This window comes from Desmodus rotundus, chromosome 4 (genome assembly GCF_022682495.2).
Source record: "Desmodus rotundus isolate HL8 chromosome 4, HLdesRot8A.1, whole genome shotgun sequence".
NCBI lineage: Eukaryota > Metazoa > Chordata > Mammalia > Chiroptera > Phyllostomidae > Desmodus > Desmodus rotundus.
The window spans coordinates 457,766-478,056 of NC_071390.1; the positions used below are offsets into that span (position 1 = coordinate 457,766).

The following is a 20,291-nucleotide window of genomic DNA, read 5'->3' on the forward strand; positions in this document are numbered from 1 at the left end:
GGGGGGGGTTGCTCTCCACCCTCAGTGACACTCACTGTGGCCTTATGTGAAGGGGCACTCAGGCCAGAGAGGGGTCCCAGCGGGCCCTGAGCTGTGGCCACAAGGCTTCGGGAGGGGGCTGTCTGGGGGAGCAAGTGGGGGCCTGGTGGGGAGAGGAGAGGGCTGTGTGGCCACAGAGGGAGACACCGGGAGAGCCCCATGGGCACTGGCTGGAGCCAGGACTTGCCAGGACAGGCAGAAAGGGAGACCCCAGAGGCAGCGGGGGTGGACGTCTGAGTGGGCCCGATCTCGGACCCAGTGGAGCCCGTCCCGCCGTGCTGGTGCCTGCCCTCTGCCGGTAGCTGGGTCAGCCCAGTGGTCTGGCCGCTGTGCCCCCTGCCGCTGGATGGCACGAGGTCACCAGGAGACAGACGTTTATGCAAAGGGCTCTGGCTACCACCACGGCACCGGCATTTCACAGGAGTCAAGTCCCCGTGTCCCAGACCCTCGCCGGGACCCTCGGGTTCACGGACACTCTCTGCTCCCCGTCCCCCAGAGCCCCAACGAGGACATCAGCTCCGTGACCAGAGTCCTTGTTGCCCTGGAGATGTACTCCTGCAATGGGCTGGGCCTCATGGACTTCACTGTGCCGCCCCTGGCTCAGGTGGGCGCAGCCACACATCCCGCTCAGCATGTGGGGGGCGGTGAGGCAGTGTGGGCCCAGGGCACCTGTCCCCCAGCAGCCCGCCCTGAGCCTGGGCCTAGGTTTGTGAGTGGAGACATGGTCACTCAGCCTTCCTGCGTTCGCCAAGGGGAGGGCCTTTCCCAGCCAGGTCTGTCTGGGGTGATGTAACTCGCTGGCCCATGGCCGCCAGCGGACGGCGCCCAACACTGCGGGCTGGGGGAGGGGGACCGGGCACCCCGCACTGAGCTCCTGCCTCCGCCTTGTGCAGCTGGTAAAGATGGCCTCTGCGTGCAGCTGGGCGGAGCCCCTGGTGGAGCTGCAGACCCTGGCCCGCCTGAGCCACTTCGCCTACGCTGCCCGCGACCACGAGACCACCATGGCGTGCTCGAAGAAGGCCATGGTGATGGGCGTTCGGTGCCTGAGGCAGTTCAGCCCGTAAGTCACCTCCCCTGCTCCTGACTTCTGCGTCGGGTGATGTCCCTGCCTCCCTGTCTCCCTCAACAACGCTCGTAGTCACGGGTCGGTGTGCGGGGCACGTGCCATGAACAGAGGCGGCCCGAGCAGAGGTTACAGGGAGGGAGCACCAGCCCCTGGCCAGGCCCCCACTCAGCTCTGTGCATCCCCCCCAGCCCCGTCTGGGTGCCAGGCAGCCTCTGCCTGCCAGCTCCGCCAGCCAGGTCAGCACCGCCCGCAGGCCCCGGAGACCTGCGCTCAGCAGGGTTCTGAGGCCACCGGAACCTCACGAGCAGTGAGCGTGGTGGGCACAGAGGCGGTGAGGGCTCACGGATCCCCTGCCCTTGCCAACAGCTGCGTGATTTTGGGAAGGCAGCAAAGCGCCCTAAATACATTAGAATGTAATTAAAGGGTGGTTTAATTATGTCCTCTCCCCGCCCTTCTCGGCCTGAAGGCGGCAGAGGCCCCCGGACGGCCCAGGGCAGCCAGGGGGCGCTTCATTTTGCTGACAGTTTGCTCATGGCTCACAGATGCCATTCAGCTGATGGGTAATTTTGTACTGAGATTTTCCTCTATTTCCGAAGGTGAGGCTTTTAAAAACTTGTTGCTAATAGAAATATTTCTGCAGTAGACGTTGTTTTCCTTGAGGTTCTCCTCTTCAGCTAACTTCCTGAACCTATTTCCTTTGTGTTAAGAAAGATTTTATTTATTTATTTTTAGAGAGAAGGGAAGGGAGGGAGAAAGAGAGGGAGAGAAACACCAATGTGTGGTTGCCTCTCATGCGCCCCCTACTGGGGACCTGGCCCACAACCCAGGCATGTGCCCTGACTGGGAATCGAACTGGCAACCCTTTGGTTCGCAGCCCCTGCTCAGTCCATTGAGCTACACCAGCCAGGGCCTGGACCTATTTCCTGAAGGTTGACCTTACCAATCCTTGTGGCTGGGGCCTCGGACGTGCTTGGGGCACAGACAGGCGCACACATCACCTCATTTATTCTTCCAAACGGCTGTTTCCACACGGCAGCTGGGCAAACTGAGGCAGCGGCCGAGTCACCCAGCTGGCAGGTGGCAGAGCAGGGGTGGGAGCCGGCCCGTGTCAGGAGAAATCCAGCTGGCAGACCCCGACGTAACACAGTGCCGTTGAGACCGCCGCCCTGAACGCAGAGTGGCTTGTTTTAAAGGACAAATCAACGTGCAGGCAGGAATTCCAACAATGGAGCAAAGACCCTACTAAAGAAAAGGGCTGAGTGGGGATTCCAGGACCGAAAAGTCCGACGTCTCTGTCCTGGAAATGACACCGGGGGAGCGCAGCTCGCTTTGAGCTCAGGCCCGCAGGCCGCCGAAGCGGACGCCTGAAGAACAGACAGCCAGCGCGCTGGGGGACAGAGGCAGGAGAGGGAGGCAGCGACGCACACACTCGGAAATGCAGCAGCTGAAATGCTTTTCAACGGAATCAAAAGTAACCCGAGATCCAGCATTTTCAAGGAAGGACCGGTGGGAGCAACTCCAAGAAAACCCGGCCTGTTTCCTCCGTGGCGGAATTGCTGAGGGCCACGCGCGGGAGGAGGACAGGAAAGGGACAAGGACGCATACAACGCAGGACAAAAGTGCAGGGTTGCGGACCTGCCCACAGAAACGTCGCAACAAGAGAAACCTCGTCAACCTGGACCCTCTGCCCACCGAACACGGCCTTCCGAAACGAAGGCCAGACCAAGACGTCTTCGGTGCGCTGGCGCTGAGAGGGGCCCTCTCCACGGGACCACAGGAGGCGCCGAGGGAGGCGATGCCGGGGACGTGTGGCTCGACCAGCGAGGAGAGCGTGGCCGGCTCCTCTGCACGCAAAGGCTGACGAAGACGTGGCCTGTTCGCACAAGAACTCCATGCTCTTGCGGGTCACAAGCGAACGCAGAAGGACGGGGTGTGAGCACAGCAATGCGGGGGGTGCGAGGCCCGTCGTTGGTTCTCACGTCGCCCGCGGGTCCAAGTGAACCGAGTGAAGGTGATCCGTGCCGCAGCCCCTCGCGCTACGCAGACGCTGCAAGTGCCCCGGGCAGGAGACGAGGGGCTCACGGGACAGGAGGAAGGCGAGGGGCGGAGGCTTATTTGTGACCCGCTGGACACAAAACCAGGACCCAGCGGACTCTCTTCCGATACAAAGACTCCAGCGAAAGGCCAAACAAAGGTGGGAGTGGCCAGCCCTGCAATCTCTCACAGCTGCTGTGGCGAGGTCCCAGCACGCGAGGCGTCTGGTCGGAGACACAGAGGGGCCTCTCAGGGGGGCAGCGGGTCAGTCAGCAGGAGCACAAGCATCCTACACATCTGCACCCTTAACAGCGATTCAGGAAGCGAAAACTAAGCACTTGTGCAGCTGGAGCTGCGGGCTCCGCTCCCTCTCTCGGCGACTGAAAGAGCACGGTGAGCAAGAGGAAGGAGCAAGTTCGAGTCCCAGCAGACCGAGCAGGCCAGGGGCTCCCTGGCTTCAGGGCCCCAGAACCAGGCAGCTGGGTCCCCAGGTGTGTTTGTCTTAGAATCAGGTGGGTGGCCCTGGAGCTGTGTTGCAGGCCTGCGACTCGTCCAGCGCTGGACTGGGGGTGATGCCTCCATGTGCGCAGTGCCCGGTGTGTCTCAGCCTGGCCGGCCGGCCGGCCTAGCCAGCACTAGGGATCGGGAACTGCCTGCTGTCCTTGATATGGTGCAGAGGGGGGAAGGCCCAGGACTGAGCCTCGGCGAGCGCCGGGCGCAGCACCCAAGTCAGTCACTGAAGACGTCAGGAGACGTTGGCGCGCTCGCCCTCGCCCTCCCCCCTCCTTCCCCCACAGGGGTCCTAGGCTCTAGGGGGCCTATGACACCTGCCACCAGGGGCACGGCGGGCAGCGGCAGCTCGCCCCAGGCTGCACCCCTAAACTTGTCTGCCTCCAAGGCCTCTTTTCTCTGACTGTCCAGTAAGCCAAAGCAGCCCGCCTGAGCTCTCTCCTATTGCTTCTTCTGTCCTCAGCCCTTCCTTTGTTCCACTGTCCTCTGCTTTAATAAGCGTCCTCTCAGAACAAAAATAAAATAAAGTAAAAGATACCAGATGCTGCTGCCTGGTGGCTCTGTGGGCTGGCTGTACCCAGCCAGTTGGGGGCTTTCAGGAGGCCGCTCCGGGCGCCCCAGGCTTGTTCACCCTCCTGCACCACACCCCCCACCCCGACCTGGCTGCCTGCTGAGGGCGCTCTGCCCACAGGGTCCAGGAGCAGCTGGCTGCAGAAGCGCTGAGTGCCGCTGCCTGCATCCAGGGCCGGAGCATTGTGGAGAACCTGAAGGGGCGGAAGCAGCTGCGCCTGGTGGCCGCCAAGGCCTTCATGGAGAGTGTGAGGTGAGTTGCGTGTGGCGTGTGTCTGGGCCATCTGTCGTGTGGGGACTCGGCAGCGGCAGGGCCCTGGAACGAAGAGCCTGTGGCACGGTGGGGCCTGTGGCGGAGGCCGGCCCCTCAGGGGTCCGTGACGAGGGTGGGGCCCAGGCGGGTGGCCGTGGCCCGGGGCTCACAGCAGGGACGCCCAGGAGCACGTCCTGTGGAGCTGGGCGCCAACCTCGCCCCCCCTTTGAGGGCCCAGGAGGTGCGGGTGCCCCAGTGTCTGCAGCTTGCTAGGTCGGGCCCCTTCCAGGTTCGGGGGCATCGCGCAGAACAGCGCCCTGGTGATGCTGGCCGCCCGGCACTACTGGAACAGTCAGCTCCCGCTGCTGTCCTCCGCGGCCAGCAGGAAGAAAGCCAAGGGCACCATTCAGAGGATCGTCGCCATCATCAACAAGGTGGAGGCCAAAAAGCAGGTGCTGCAGGGCTGCCCCTCGGCTCTTCCTCAGAAAGGGCAGGCGAGGTCCCCAGGGAAAGACTGACCCCTGGGAACCACTCAGATGAGGGACGGGGACCGGGGCTGGCAGGGCGGGGCGGCTCCTGGCTGAGCTCTGATCTCCCCTCTCCTACCCCCCGCCTTCTCTCCTGGCCCTCCCCTCTAAGAGAACCCTTCTCCTGCCCGGAAAGCTCCAGAAGGAGGGGAGAGGAGAGGGGAGGGTGGGGGACAGGACTGCAGAATCAGCTCAGGAAAAAACCACCAAAGCTGCCGGGCAAGGCCCCCTCTGTGCTGGGCCGGTCTCACCTACCTGACACCCTCCCCGCCCCCACCCTGTCCCCAAACCCTCACCCTCACTCACTGAGTACAGTGCCCCCAGGTTCCCTCTCCATCGGAGCCTGGGCCGGTGTTGCCCTCCTCCTCAGGGCGGGACGGTGGCATTCCAGGGTGTGCAGACGCCATGGGACCTGCCCACCCGGGGGGCACCTTGCTGCGTTGCCTGCTGGAGGGGGCTTTGGGGCCCTGCCCGGGGTCGGAGCCTCCGGGCTCTGTGGGCTCTGAGTCCGGCCTCGGCGGGAACTGCCAGGCTGTCCCCCTGGCAGCTGCCCCACGTCCGTTCCCACCAGCGGTGCGGGGGCCCCGCTTCTCCTCCTCCCCTCCAGCACCTGTTGTCTTCCACCTTTGAAGCTGCAGCCGATCCAGAGGCTGCGAGGTGGCGCCTCACTGGGGTTTTGATTTTCATTCCTTCGGGCTCCTTTCTCACGGTTCTCGTCAGAACTCCTGTCGGCGATGAGCCGCTGCGGCGAGACTAGGGGCCCTGCCTCTCTCCGGACCCCGAGGGAAAGCCTCGGCCTTTCTCCGTCCGGTGTTCGCTGTGGGTCTGCCTTTCCCGCCCTCTGCTGTGTCGGGGAGTCTCCCACTCCTCCTGGTTTTCCGAGAGGTTTTAGGGTGGAGGGCTGGATTTGGTCGGATGCCTGTTCTCTGTTACACGGCTTGTGCTCCCGGGGCGTCTCCCACGGGGTCCTGGTGCGTAGTGTTTTCGTTATGCCGTGGGATTTCATTTGCTGGCATTTTACTGAGGGTTTTTTGCACCTGCATGTGTAAAGAATGTTGGGTTTATACTTTTCTTGTGGTGTCTTCATCTGGATTTGCCGTCAAAGTCATTCCAGTCTCGTAGAAGGAGTCGGAGTGCTTCTTCCATGTCAGTGATCTCGAGACTGGCGGGGGGTTGGTGCCAAGCACGTGAGTGTTGGGTGGGGTTCACCCGTCTAGCCGTCGGCTCCAGGGCTCTCCTTTGTGGGCGGGTTTCTGCCAGTGCCTCGGTCCAGGCACTTCGGAGGTTTCTGAAGGTTTTCTGTTCCTCCTCCAGCCGGCCTGGGCGACTTGTGTTTCGGGGTTTTCCCATCTCTCCCAGGCTGTCGAACGTGTGGCACTCGGCCCTTTTAGTCTCTCGGGCTGGGTAGGAGAGTCCCCACCTTCTTTCTGGTTTTAGTTGTTCCGTGTTTTCTTTCTCTCCTGGTCAATCTAGCTGAAAACGTGTCCGTTTTGTTGATCTTTTTCAAAGAGCCAACTTTTGGTTTCTTTGATTTTCTTCGTATTTTCTTTATCCTTTCTCTAATCTTTATTGTTCCCTTCTTTCTGTCGTCTGGGGTTAGTTTGTTCTTTTTCTAGCCCCCGAAGGTGGAAGGAAGCGGTGGAGGCACTCACAGGGGAGACTTCCCTCGGACCACGGCCTTCGCTGCGTCCGTGCGTTTTTTCCTCATGTGCTTGGTCCCGCTGATATAAAGTGATGGATGTCCCTCGGTGCTCCGGTCACCGAAGACGCTGTGGCCAGTGGGTGGCCTGGTGTGCTCTCATGGAGCTGACTCCCACTGGACGGCCTTTTCTTACGGATGGAATGGGACTCAATATTTCAGAAATCTGGAGGCAGTCACTGTAATTAGACGCTGAGCCAAGCGAAACACAGAGGGTGGAAGGAAACACGGCAGCCTTCAAGGCCGTGTCCCGCCTGTCTCCACTGCAGGACCCAGGAAGCATGCTGCTCCTGCACCAGTGGCCGACCTCGGACTTCCAGGGCGGCGGTGCCTGGGAAGGCTCTTTCCTCCCAGGTGTGTAGACCGGGGGCGGAGCGCAGCATGTTGGGGGTGGGGGCGCTGTGCTTGCAGCCCCGCCCCCTGTGCCAGCCCAGCGAGATCTCAACAAAAACCCCAGGGGGCGGCTGCTCAGCCTCCAGGATGTGGCGGGCACCATGAGTGCCTTTCAGGGGACCTCGTGAGGTCCCCACTGTGTGCAAGGAGCCAAGGCCCGATGGCTGCCTTGTCCAGGGCCACTCGGGTCCTCCCTGGCCTCCCGGCTGCCCTGAAACTGGCCTCGGGGTTATTCTGATGGGTGAGCCGTATTCCACTTCCGTGAGAAGGTGGAGACATGCTCCTAAAAAATACTGGTCTCAGGCCACTTTTAGAATCCATGTTTAAAGGAAAACCAATGATTATCTGCTAGAAATTCAGCATGCTGTTGACGTAAGAGCCCCGTGTGTGCTCGGGGTGAGCGCTGGGGTGAGCGCTGGGGTGGGAGCCGCGGTCCCCCGGGACGGCAGTCTCATTTGGAGACGTGAACCCGAGTTAGAGGGAGCAGCTCGTGACAGGTGCAGGCGAACACTCAGGTGAGCCCTGAACGCCAGGGGTCCCGTCGGTGGCGCACTGCAGAGAGAGGCGTAGGCAGCAGCCTCCAGGGACGCAGCGAGCATCTGGTCACGTAGGGGCTGCGGTGGCCCCCAGCCCGCGTGGCCCCCGTGGGACAGAGCCACAGCCCACCCACATTGCTCCGTGTGCTGGAAAACAGTCACAGGCTAAACAGTGTCGTAGTTTTAACGTTCAGATTCCAGGGAAAAACCAGAAAGTGGAATAGAGCCAGGCGGAGAGTTTGTGGGAAGATTATTTCCTAAACATTCACGCGACCCAAGCAGCACAATTCAGACCCATCAAAGTTCAAACGGTGAGAATGGCGGGAAACGCGCCGACGTGAATGTAGACGGCGGGGAATGCCCCTCGGCCCTGGTGGCGAGGTGCGTCCGGAGCCCGCCCAGGCTCCTGGGGCCTGCGGCGCCGGCTCCACGCGGCTTTCTCCCTCCTTCCTCCTGAGGCTCTGCTGGCACCGGGGCCGGCCCGAGGGCTGGTGGAGACCCCCGCGCCCACCCCCGCCCTGTCCCCGCAGGGGCCGAGGACGACCTGCCGCTGCGGGCCGCGCTCTACGGGGTGCTGTTCCACTGCCACGCCGACCAGGGCGACTGGGAGGGCGGCCTGAAGGTGCTGGAGGAGGCTGTGCAGGTGCTGCCGCGCACGGCTCACCGCCTGTGAGTGCGCCGGGCCCCTCGGGCCGCAGGCCGCCCCCGGGTCTCCTCTGGGCTCGCGTCCTGGGCTGCCCGCACCGTCCCTTCGCTGGTGACTTGCCCCCGCAGAATCCAGCACACGTGGCCTGAGGGGTTACAGCACAACTCACACACAAGTACCAGTTAAAAAACAAAAGGTCAAAGTAGGCCACCATACACAATGCCACGTGAGTCAGGCTCCACGTTGTCGTGTCTTTGTAAGTAGGAAAAGGGACAGATGCTTCAGTTCGGGCCAATCACACAAGTTTAAACTTTGTCATCGGCTCAAGAAGCAAGTTGCCTTTTGCTTTTCTTTAGCCTGATTTTCAAGCATATGGTCCTTGTGAAGGCCAAGCTGGGCCTGAACTTCACGATGGAGATGCAGAAGTTCAAGGACGAGAGCGAAGACTACTTGGCCCACATGTGGCACCGCCTGGCCTTGAACTCGAAGAGTGTCTACGGAGAGCTGACCTGCTACCAGAACGCAATCCAAGCCTTGCAGGTGCCTGGCCGCCCCAGAGGCGATGGGGGGGCGGGGAACGTGCTTCTTTGCTCCCTGGTCCAAGGCAGCAGGAGGCGCCCTTTCCAGCCTGAGGGGTGGTGTGTGTGTGTGTCAGAGCCTGTGCCCGGGGGCCTGCGGGGGTGGGCGGGGGGTGCTGAGCCCCTGGGGGCTATGGGGGACGAACACCCTACAGCCTCTGGGTTCTGGGACCTGAGGACGATGTCCCCCCAAGAAGCCGACAGAGGTTCCCTTGGATGCACTTGGGGGAGGTGGGGCAGCAGGGGGAAGGGTGAGCACCTTGAGTGAGGCAAGGGGAGGTGGGGCTTGCCTCAGGACAAAGAAGTTGCCCAAAGACAGGTCCCGCACGGGGGCCCGGAAGGTTCTCTGCTCAGCAGAGCGCTGTCCTTCCGGAGCAGGTGCCTCCACAGGCCGGTCAGGACGCTGTGGGTCCCACTCGGCCTCTGTCATTTCTCTGTGGTTCACGCCTCAGGGTCAGTGCAGAGGCCTGGGACCCTTTGCTCCCGGCTCCAGAGGCCAAGTCCTCCCATGGGCAGGGCCTTGCCGAGTTCTCTGGGAGCAGGCAGTGCGGACTGGCCTCCACCAGGGGGAGCTGCAGGGTCTTCGCTGGAGGAGGCCGACGTCAGGGTTGTTTGCAGGGGCCTGCGGGCCCCCAGTCCCTGTCTTCTGCTGTCCTTCCCTCTGCGGGCCCAGCCCGTGCTGCAGTGAAGCCTCAGGGCTGCAGGTCCTGGGCTATGGCTACCTCGCGCCCTTCCTCCTCGAGGCCATGTCTCCCGCTCAGACTCCGACTCCGCCTGTCCCGCTGCCCCCACCCGGCCTTCTGTCTCCCCTGCATCAGCCCAGCACTGCCCAGTCATGCCCCTGCCCCTCCTTCCTGGCCCTCTCCACTTGTGAGCTGTGGGGTGAAGGGCGGGGTTAGGGCCAGAGAAGGGCAGGCAGCTCCATCCATTCCAGGACCATCTGTGCTCAGCCAGGCCTAGCCTGGCCCTGTGGCTGCTGGCCGCACAGAGCCCCTGGGCAGGGCCTCACAGGCCCACTTGTCCCCGTGCCAGGGACCGGAGCTGGGACCGGAGCTGAGAGGGTGACCACGGAGCCCATGGAGGCTGGCGAGGCGTTGGAGCCTGCCCGGCATGGCGGGCGGGTCTCTCGGGGACTGGGAGGGCAGGGCCGGGCTGGCGGGTATGGTCACGGAGCAGGAGGCCTGCAGAAGCTGTGCCGGGCGGCAGCAACAGGGCCAGGGCACGAGGAGCCCAGTGCAGGGGGCTCGCTAGGGCGAGGAGAGGCGAGAGTGTGTGCTGTGGGAAGCGAAGCGGTGGAATGGCCGTGCGCGGCAGACCTCAGGGTGCTGGGCGGGACGCGCGGCGGCGTCCTCCCCACCCTGTTCTGTTCGGTCCCAAAGAAGCCTGGGAGCGAGTGGCAGAAGGTGGACTACATCATGGAGTTCGGCGAGTGGCTGTATCACAGGCAGTTCTCCATCGAAGACGTGGCCTTCCACCTAAACTGGGCGGTCGACATCCTGCTGGCGATGACGCCTGCCAGGGAGGCCCCGGAGCCGGCAGGTGAGCGGTGGCCGGGAGGGGCTCTGGGCACGGTGCCCCCTCGGTGGCCTGCCCTGGTTCAGGGAGTGGTTTCGGTGCCGGCAGGTGGTTCTCGAAGGCGCGGGCTGTGTGTGCAGGCCGCAGAAGGGCTTGGTTTGGGCTCAAGCGGGGCGAGGCCGAACAGGTGCTGGTCACGGCGGGCCTGGGGGGCCTCACTGTCGCCACGGTTTGGGGGAGTTTAAAGACCACAGGTGCTTAGCTCAGCCGGTCGGGGAGGCGAGGGCCTGTGGAGGTCCTGACCAGCCTTTCGGGGGAAACCAGCCAGCCCTCTGTGGGAAGGGTGGGCTTCTGTGGGCTGGGGGTGGAGGGGGCTCTGCACGTCCGCCAGGAGGCCACTGGGCAGAAGGAGGGAGGACAGGTGGCTCTGGGAGGCTCAGCGGGGCTTAGAGCCTTCCTAGGACCCCAGGGCCTTGGGCAGGTGAGGAGTGGGTACCCGGCCCCATAAGCTACCTGCAAACGGGCAGGTGTGAGGGCCAGCGATCCAGACACGGACGCCACTCCCTGCGGAGCGGCCGAGGGGGAAGTGTGGCCACTGCGGGGCTCCTGTCCTGGGTCCTGACTCCAGTGAGAGAGCTCTACCACCTGAAGCGGGGACAGCCCCCCAGGGTCTGTGCTGTGGCCGCAGACAGGCCACGTGATGGGGGCCCCAGCCTGGCTCCAGCACGGAGGTGGCCTCGACCTGGCCTGCAGGTGCAGGGGTCCTGGGGGGGTGACCCCTGTCTGTGTGGAGTGTAGGCACATGACACGCCCCCTCAATGGACGTCCAGCCCCCGTCTGGGTGGCACAGGGAGGGGGTTCTGTTTTCCGTTGCTCCCAGCCCCAACAGCAACCCCAGAGCTGCAGACGCCAGCAGCCACCCCCGCCCCGTTGCAGGGGAGCACTCGCCAGCACAGGCCACCCTGGAGCGGCCGGGGTCTGTGGACAGGGGGACGGTCTCCTTGGAGAAGCTGCGCAGCGTGAGGCAGCTGGAGGCGCTGGCCCGTGCCCACATCCTGCTGGCCCTGACCGCATCCCCCAGTGCCGCCGGCTACCAGGACCACTGCCTCCTGGCGTACGCGGTCCTCCAGCGCCTCTGGCAGGTGCGCTTCTCCCGAGGCTGTGGCTCTGTCTGGCGCTTCCCCAGGTCCGCTAGAGACTGGAGGTGTGCGCAGCATCTGCGGGGCAGCCACGTGGCCCTGTCCACGCCGTTCCCGGTAGCGCTGCCGCCTCCAGTTGGCCCCCCTTCCCTGAGACCCACCCTGCCAGGGTCACCCTCGCCCCTGCATGTGGCATGGACAGTAGCTGAAGCCAGTGTCTTTCTGACCACCAGCAGCCCTGCTGCTGGGCTTCTGGAATCTTCTCCCCCTGCCCCCTGCCTGGCTCCCTCTGCCCCTTCCCACCACCTCCTCACGGCCCCCTTCCTGGCAGCTCCTGGTGGCTTCTTGTTCCGGGTACCTCCTGCGGGCAGTGCCCCCAGCCCCCCTGGCAGCAGGAAGAGTGGGAAGGACCACCCCCTACCCCAGGATTCTGGAAGACCCTTCAGGACACCCACTCCCTGTAAAGCCCTCCTGAAGGGTCACCCTCACCCCATGTCCCTGCCAGGCCCCAGTCTGAGTATCCCACCCCCGGGACGCTGCTGCCACCTCGGCCTGGCCAGGTCCCGGGTGTGGCCACAGCAGATGAATGGACAGAGGCTTGCCGCTCGAAGCCGTAGGGTCACTGACCCGCCCCTGGGCTCTGGGTGCCTGGGCGGGTGGTGGGGGCGCGCACCTGCTCCTGAGGCTGCAGATGTTCACTTGTCTCCCAGGTTTCTTTAACGACAGCAGGAAAATCCATTTCAGAAAGTAAACTTCCAGCAGCAGCTAGTTCCCATTTGCTGTTGCCTAAAAAAGAGGAGAAGGTCAAGGACAAGGACAGAGAGAAGGAGAAGGTCAAGGAGAAGGAGAAGGTCAAGGACAAGGACAGAGAGAAGGGCAAAGACCTGAAGCAGGTAACGTGTCCCTCCGGGAGGTGTAGGCGGGACAGTGGAGGGTGAGGGCCCGGATGAGCCACACCGGTGGGTGCGGCCACTGCTCAGCACCCCGAGGCCCGGGGCCTGATGGGCTTGTCTGTGTCTCAGTTTCTTCTTCCGTAAAATGGGGGCTGTGATTTCTCCCGCCCTCCTGCTCTCCCTCTCACACACGCCCCCAGGGGTGCTGGGAGGGGCCCGGGGGATGGGGAGATGCCTGGCTTCTCCCAGGAGGTTGTCCCACCAGAGCAAGCCACAGGTCAAAGGCCCTGCAGGGTGCCCCACAGGCACACCTGGGTCGTGGGTGCGTGGGGGCGGGAGGGGCAGCCCCAGCCTCGCCATGCGGACCTCTCACTGGGCACCAGGAAGTCCTCAAGGCCGCGCTCCTGCGACCCGTCTGCCTGCTGTCCCGGCTGCGCAGCCCCTAGAGCTGGGCTCTCACCTGTGCTCAGGCGCCTGGCCATCATTGCTCCGGGCTGTGCAGTGGTGTGGGGGCCGTGGCTTGGGGCCCGGGGGGCTCTGGTGCAGGGGCAGAAAGCACAGTGTGCACTCTCCCTCGGTGACGTCTCAGCAAGTTTCGGATGCGCCATCGGGTGTGGCTCTGGGACAGCAGGCTCAGGGCCTGGGGCGTGGGGGGCACAGGCGCGGCCTCCCAGGGCCCCAACCCCTCTGCTCCAGCTCGCCACCCGCGCCCTTCAACCCAAACGCCGTGTTCCTGCTCCACAGCCTCAACCGCCAGTTCCCAGCAGAGAGCCGGGAGAAGTCCCAGCGAGCGTGGAGGCGTGGGCTTCCTACTTCTGCCCAGAAGAGGTGGCAGCCATGTTCAAGCAGGACAGGAGCGACTTCACCGTCAACGCCTCCAGCATCCAGAGGCCGGTGAGTCGACTAAGGGGACCGACTGTCCCAGGTGCGGCGGCACGCTGCCCGCTGCGCTCCCGGAGTCCTGGCCACCATTGGTCGTGGCATTGCCCTGAGCTTTTAGTCTGCCAGGCAGTGCCCCTCTCTCCTACCGGGGCGGGGCGGGGGACTTGCCTCGGATTCGTTATTTCGTCCTTGGGGGTTTGGGTGCATTTCTGGGTAGGCCTTGTGGGCCTGGATCTTCTTTCATTTGGGAAGGTTTCGAATCACAGATCCCATGAATGGAACAGTTTCGGAGCTCTTCCCCGTTCCTGTTCTCTTCACGGTCTCGGTGGGTTGTGTTTTTCCGGGGTGTTTCCATCTAACACAAATTTTAAAAATTGTGGCACAATGTTGTTCTTAATGCCCCCTTACGAATTTTTAGTGTGTGTGGGGGGGTCTGCAGAGATCTCTGCCTCTCTCCCACCCCTTTCTTGAGCAGCCTCACCAGGAGTCCCCCGTTATTAGTCCCTCCAGGCCACCCCAACGCCGAGGGGTGGGGCTGTGCCTCCCGAGAGCCCTGCCTGAGCACAGCCCTGCGGGGACCCAGCCAGGCACTCAGCTTTTGGGGCCTCCCCCTGAAGACAGCCAGAAGCACCCTCCAGCCTCTCAGCCACCTCTTTCCTGGGCCGACAGCCCGTGGCAGGCACGCCCCCGCGCGCCAGGGTCACTTCCAGGTCCTGGCCCAGGACCCTCCCTCAGTGTTGTTCACCCTTCGGTGCTTTTAAGCAGATTTTAAAACAGTTCATCCAACTTTTCCAATTTTCCACTGAGGAGTAATTTTTTAAAATCAAGAACATTACAAGAAATATTAGTTGCAGGTGTCCACAAATAAATTCTACTTTTATTTATTTTTAAAAATTATTGTAGTGTTGTTCAATTACAGTCGTCTGCATTTCCCCCACCACCACTCCCCCTACCCCAGCCAAACCCACCTCCCTCCCTTGCTTCCACCCCTCCCCTTGGTTTTATCTCTGTGTCCTTTATTGTTGTTCCTGAATTTTTTTATTTTTAAAAGATTTTACTTATTTATATTTAGACAGAGAGGAAGGGAAGGAGGAAGAGAGGGAGAGAAACATCAACGTGTGGCGGCCTCTCGTGCGCCCCCTACTGGGGACCTGGCTGGCAACCTGGGCCTGTGCCCCGACTGGGAATCGAACCCTATGGTTCATAGACTGTCACTCAGTCCACTGAGCCACACCAGCCAGGGCAAATTCTACTTTTAATGGAGTGGTAGTTTTTAGTGGAAAAATGAAACAAAAGCATTCAGTTGCATAAATTTGTAAACGGATTGTTTCTTCTGAGAATCCGTGACTGTCCTGGAGCCCTGGGGGTGAGAGGCGACTACCAGAGACAAGGGACAGCTACCGTTGACAGAGGGGCGCGTCCCTCACTCACAGACATGGGGGGCCGCCCTCAGTGAGCCAGGCCCCGTAGGGGGCAGAGCTCTCTGGAGGAAGGCCCTGAGGGCTGGTGGTCCAGCCCCCCCCACCCCGGGCCTCCTGTCTGTCCTGTATTTGCGCAGACGTACACGCTGTATTACCTGGACCAGCTGGTCACGGCCCTGCAGAAGTTGTCCCTTCACGAGCTCACGGTCCCCGTCCTGCAGCTGGGGGCCCTGATTTCGGCCTGCGTGGTGGACAGCAAGAGCCTCAAAGACCTCTACCACCTCCGGTCAGTGCGCCTTCCTTATTTCCAGGGAAAATAAGTTCCTCGGAGGGCTTGTGTGGCTTTCTGCGGGCTTCACATCCTTCCAAACTGAACAGCAGCTTCTCGTGGAGACAGGCGGCTAGTTCTGTGACTGCGTGGGGAGGCACATCACCCATGCCACCTCACCGTGGTGTGCACCGGACGCTAACGCAGCACCGCGGGTCAGCGGCGCTCTGGTGAAGTTTTTTACAAAATCATTTTTCACAAGGATTAAATGGAGGAGACGGTGGCCGGGGCGCCGCCCTTGGAAGTCGGGGGTCGTACGAGTCGGCTCCACGAGTGGACGTGACTAGGGTTTTTTGCCTGAAATTTGGTGGAGCCACTTGGTGTTTTTCCCTAGTGATGTTGCTTAGCTTGAAAGGTCATTGAAAAGGTCACCCAAGCACGTGTTTGTTTCCCCGCTCACCAACGTTTACCCGGTGCCCTGGGTGCAGTGTGGCCTGATGGCCTGGGGTGCCCCGTGTGACAGCCTGTGCCCCTTGTCACTCCCCCTCCCCCTCCAGGCTCGCCCTGGTCTGTTCGGATCTGAAGTTGAGAGACGCAGCTGCTTCCCATGAGGACGTGGTCGGGCAGGCTTACATCACAGAGGCGGAGCAGGCCAGGTGCTCGTGCCACTAGCGCGGGCTTCCTGCCACTGCCGAGCCCAGCGCGACTCGGTGGTGTGGCAGTTGGGGCTCAGAGCAAAGGAGGAGCCATGTGGCCCTGCTCTGGGCTGCGTCCCCCGCCAGCCCCGTGTCCCCTTGCTCAGCACTGCTGGGCAGCGGGATGTTGGGAGGGTCCCGGGGTCCAGTGCCCCGGGGAGCCAGGGGCTGGGGGGGCTGTTGGGGATGCAGTTTATCATTTACTGACCCGCCTGTGAGAGGCATGTCCCCGGCGGGGGCCATGCGGGGGAGGGCTCTCCGAGGACCGAGAACATCCAGGACAAAAGGGAGCAGCAACGGTGCGGGTGGTGGAGGGGGAGGCAGCCTGATGGTGGGCGGAGCTGCGTCTGGACCGGAGTTCGAGTTGGCAGTGCGTGCCCAGGCCGGAGTGGCGGGTCCGTGGGGGCGTGTGGGCCTGAAGCCCCGAGAGATGGAGAGGGCACGAGGCGTGAACCTGGCAGTCCTGCGTGCTGCCATATCCCGCAGCCTTTTTAATCTTTGGAAACACAGGCGCGTACAGTGGCCTCTCGTAGTCATGTTACTTTCCAGGTATTTCTTGGCCACTGTGTTTCTTCTTTAGCATGTTGACTATTTTAATAACATTAGCTACAGGAAAGAAATTGCCCTGAGAAAGGAGAAGAGCAGGGAGCCGCTGCAAGAAGAGAGTCTGGGGGCACCGAGCGAGTGCCCGAGCACCGGGGCGCTCGCGGAGACAAAGCCGCTCACAGCAGAGGAACAGGTACTGTGCTCCGTCAGAGCCCCTGTGTCCCGCCCCGTCACCAGGTCCCTCGTGGTCTGGCTGACTTGCAAGAGCTCAGGGACTTGTCCCTCGCCGGCTGGTGTGCTGCCTGTTCAGGGGAGGGGTGCGGAGCGCAGGTGGGGGGAGGGCGGCCCAGACTGCTTCTGGCGCGGCGGGAAGAGACGCGAGCCCAGGAGGGAAGTGGGGCGTGGGCGTCAGCACAGACACGCCCTCCGAGGTGGTGTGGCTCCGTGTGTTGCAGATTTTGAGGACAAATGGAGAGACGGGGAGAGGCCTGGACGGCACGTCCCTCCCGCAGCTGTGGGCCCTCAAAGCCGAAGTTCTGCTGGAGATGGACCTGTGCCAGCCGGCGAGGCTGCTCTTGTCCGAGGCCCGCCAGGCCTTCCAGGTAGGGTGCCGCTCGGCCGCGCGGCTGGGATGGGCCTGTCCGTTCTGAGCCGAGTCTGGAACCTTCCAGATCAAGGACACGCGCACCATTCTCCTGTGGAAACCCTGTGTTCCCTGCGGAGGGGCCCCCACGTCCTTTGTCTGCTTTGCCTCCGTTGCCTTGAGCTCATCCACCCAACTCTGCTCACAGCCCTCCCCACGGCTGCCGTGGGCTGCTTCCCTGTGTGACGGGGCCCTGCTCTGTTTCCTCGGTAGGGGTGGGGGAGCACGAGGCCCTGGAGACACCCCAGGCAGGTGGTGCGCCAGGCCCCCCACCCCAGTGAACTTGTCCTCACTGCTCAGAGGTCTTCCTTGCGGGTGTCTGTGACCTCTCTGGGGTCTCACTCTCCATCTGGGCCTCGGCTCCCCTGAGGATGGGTGCCCCGGGGCACAGAGTGGAGTCCCACTAGTGTGTCCCTCCGCCAACGTCAGCTGCCTTCCGTGCCGCCGTGGGTGGCCCGTCTCCGCCAGGCATTGAGAAGTGTGCCCTCGGGATGCCCACTGTTCCAAAGCACCCCTGATGGAGCAAGGCCCCTGTTAAGGGCGTAGAGCCTCCACGGGGCCGTGAAAGCCTTGGGAGGTCTCCGTCTCCGTCGTGGGCAGCGGGGACAGGTGTGCGCAGGTGCCTCTCAGCTGCTCTGTCTCAGCCTCTTCCCCTCAGCCACCCCATGTGTGGGAGTCGGGGGCTCTGCCCCTTCTTGGCTCCTCCCTGGGACTCAGTACTTAGACCATGGCCACTTGGCTGGGCATCTGCAGGGACTGGCCCTGTCTCCTGGGAAGTGCACCTGTCCCCACAGCGGCCAGCCGTCGCCTGTCCCTCAGAGGCACCCTCCACTCTCTGTGCGGACGTCCAGCCCCATGCCCACCTCCACTCTCCCCACGCCAGCCACCGTCCACCGCACTCACACCCAAGCCCCCATGTGCTGGTCCCTGGGGTCCCTGGCTCTTGGGTGAGAGGCACGAGCTCCCCAGGCCTCCCTACTCCATCCTCTCCAGGCTACACGCTGGCTGCTCTCCTTGGGCCCAGCCAGCCTGGACATGTGCCGGCCTCACAGCCGTGTGGTCTCCTGCCTGGCTCAGCCTGCGGCCGGCAAGGCCCGCCCAGAGCCCCTCTGAGCACCCTGTGCAGTGAACGGAAGATGGGGCGGCCCTGGAACAGCACCTGGACTGAGGTTCCCAGCCTGGGGCTGTGTCCTCAGCGGCCCCTGGCTGTGTCCCAGGAGGGCAGAGGGTGCTGGGGCCTCTGCCGAACGGAGGGGCTTCCCAGGGCTCTGACCACCATCCAGAGCCCTGCAAGTGGCTTTTAACACCCACAGGCCCTAAGCCCACCCCAGGCCCGGGGCCAGCACAGAAGTGCCTTCAGGGCTTCGAGGGGTCCAGCAGGCGGGCCCGGCGTGGAAAGGCCTGCTGTCTGTCCCTCTCCGTCCCGCTCACTCTCCCCCACCCCCTTCCTACCTCCACGTACGTCTGTCTTTTTCAGGAGCTGGACGATTCTTGCGCAGAAGCCAAGTGCCTGCACCTTCTGGCACAGTTGGCCAACAAGGAGAGAAACTACGGCCAGGCCAAGAAGATGGTCAAGCTCGCCCAGCGCCTGGGCGGCGGTGAGGAGTTCTGGTACCGCTCCACGCTGACCCTGGCAGACTCGCTCCTGTCCACGGAGGAGGAGGCCCGGAGAGTGGCAGTGAGGGGAGGCCAGGCGCCGGGCTCAGAGGGTGGCCCTGGGCTGGGGTCCTGGGCTCACACCGGCACTGTGCTGCCCCAGGTCTGCCAGCTCTTCCAGGGGCTCAGCGAGACCTTCAGGGAGCTGCAGAAGGAAAGACCCAACCGAGCACCCATCCTGGAGTTCATGAACACGGACCTGGAAGCCAGGTAGTCTTGTAAGAAAAACTGTCAGCGCCGTGGCCTCTCTTCTCCACCTGCTCATTTCTGCTCCGAATTTCAAACCTGTGAAGTTCAGAGGATCTCCCAGCAGGGGCCACGTAGCCACGCCTTCCCTGGGCCCTGCCCCTGCCCCCGACCTCTGAGGGGCCGAGCATCTGTTGCGCCAGGGAAGGAGCTTCAGTGGTTGGAGGGGCCTCCCCTTGGGCTGTGGGCCCCTGGGGACACGTGTGTTCCTTTCCAGAGAGGCCAGTGGCCTGGTCACATTCCTAAATTCTCAGGGAATGCCCCTTACCTCCTACCAGGCACGGCAGGTGTCCCTCCTGGGCTGAGGGCCAGGTGCCACCAGGCCGGGGGATGTCTGTCCACTGCATGACTCAGCCAGGCCAGGTGCTTGGCCGCCTCCCCCACCCCTGCCCTGGCTGGTTTGTGGAGCTGCATGTCTGCACAGGAGACAGCAGCGCCAGGGTGCCTCCACCTGCCTGGGCCGGCGGCTGACGTTCTGGGGACAGAATGTTGAGTAGCATCCCTGTTTCCCCCGGGGCTGCTAGTGTTTCGGGGCCTCGGCTTGTTTCTGAGCCACCTTCCTGGTGGTCCCTCCAGGTTTGGCCATTCGTTTCACGGAGGAACCTAAAGCGGAGCCCCTGTCCCCTGCAGGTGCCTGAGCCTCCGGGCCCAGGCTGCCCGGGAGTCGGCCGGCAGGCAGCCCTCGGAGCTCCTGTCTTTGTTGGACGAGCTGGGTGACCGCTTGTCGGAGGTCGAGGAGAAGTTTGTCAGCTGCGGCTACAGAGAGAGCTGTGTGGATGTGAAGCTGGAGCGAGCGCAGATAAAGAGGCGAGCATCCTGGGGCGGGGGGCGGCCCCTCGGGAGGCTCCTGGAGGCCCATGCCAGGTGCTCCGTGACAGCCGCTAGCCTGGCTGAGCCCCCAAACACAGGCCCGTTGCCAGTCCTGGAAGCCCCTCCACGCGGCCACTGTCCTCCGTCACACTGTCATTGGCCCCAACCCTGGGGACACCCACACTGGGGGTCTGCAGCCACACGGGACGCCCCTCAACTGCAGCTCTGCGCAGGTGCCCCTGTGCCTGTCCCGCCACCTCCGTGCCCCCCCTGCTCAGTCTCTGCAAACAGACGCATCTCACCCCCCCCGCCCCCCCGCCCCATCAGCCTGCCTGGAACACAGCACTTCCCGCCACCCAGCGCTCCCACACAGGCCACACACACGTCCAGCCACATCTCACACATGCATACATGTGTCACACATGTGTGCACACACCTCCCTGCTCTCACACACGTGTGCACACGGCCCTGCAGAGGGATGGGCACAGCCCCACCCCCACCCTGGGACACCCACATGCTTGGTGACACACAGCATCTGGGAGCGCAACACGCAGGTCACAGGTCACGTGTAAAACTGGCTCTTCTCAGGGAAAGCCACCTGGACACAGGCGAGATGTCACTTAGTCTTGTCACCGTGACAGATGTGGGCGGTCCCTGCAGGGGCTCAGAAATGCAGACGGCAGTCCCGGGACGGTGCGGCTCTGGGTCCCTGGGGCCCAGTGTCTG

General features: G+C 63.1%; 1 protein-coding gene across 7 annotated transcripts in view; it reads left to right on the top strand.

Moving 5' to 3' along the window:
- The window catches only part of CFAP46 (cilia and flagella associated protein 46), a 57,906-nt gene that overhangs the window by 19,286 nt on the left and 18,329 nt on the right, over positions 1-20,291 (top strand). For 6 of the 7 annotated variants that reach the window (XM_053923193.1, XM_053923194.1, XM_053923196.1 and 3 more), the window contains 17 exons: positions 536-643; positions 933-1,099; positions 4,341-4,472; positions 4,762-4,924; positions 6,968-7,052; positions 8,158-8,296; positions 8,630-8,813; positions 10,231-10,390; positions 11,303-11,508; positions 12,216-12,398; positions 13,143-13,292; positions 14,839-14,987; positions 15,527-15,625; positions 16,271-16,403; positions 16,666-16,812; positions 18,331-18,719; positions 19,386-19,562. In XM_053923193.1, the coding sequence (XP_053779168.1) occupies positions 536-643; positions 933-1,099; positions 4,341-4,472; positions 4,762-4,924; positions 6,968-7,052; positions 8,158-8,296; positions 8,630-8,813; positions 10,231-10,390; positions 11,303-11,508; positions 12,216-12,398; positions 13,143-13,292; positions 14,839-14,987; positions 15,527-15,625; positions 16,271-16,403; positions 16,666-16,812; positions 18,331-18,719; positions 19,386-19,562 (2,771 nt within the window). The remainder of the gene's footprint in view (positions 1-535; positions 644-932; positions 1,100-4,340; positions 4,473-4,761; positions 4,925-6,967; positions 7,053-8,157; positions 8,297-8,629; positions 8,814-10,230; positions 10,391-11,302; positions 11,509-12,215; positions 12,399-13,142; positions 13,293-14,838; positions 14,988-15,526; positions 15,626-16,270; positions 16,404-16,665; positions 16,813-18,330; positions 18,720-19,385; positions 19,563-20,291) is intronic. The other variant, XM_053923195.1, reaches the window with a different exon arrangement.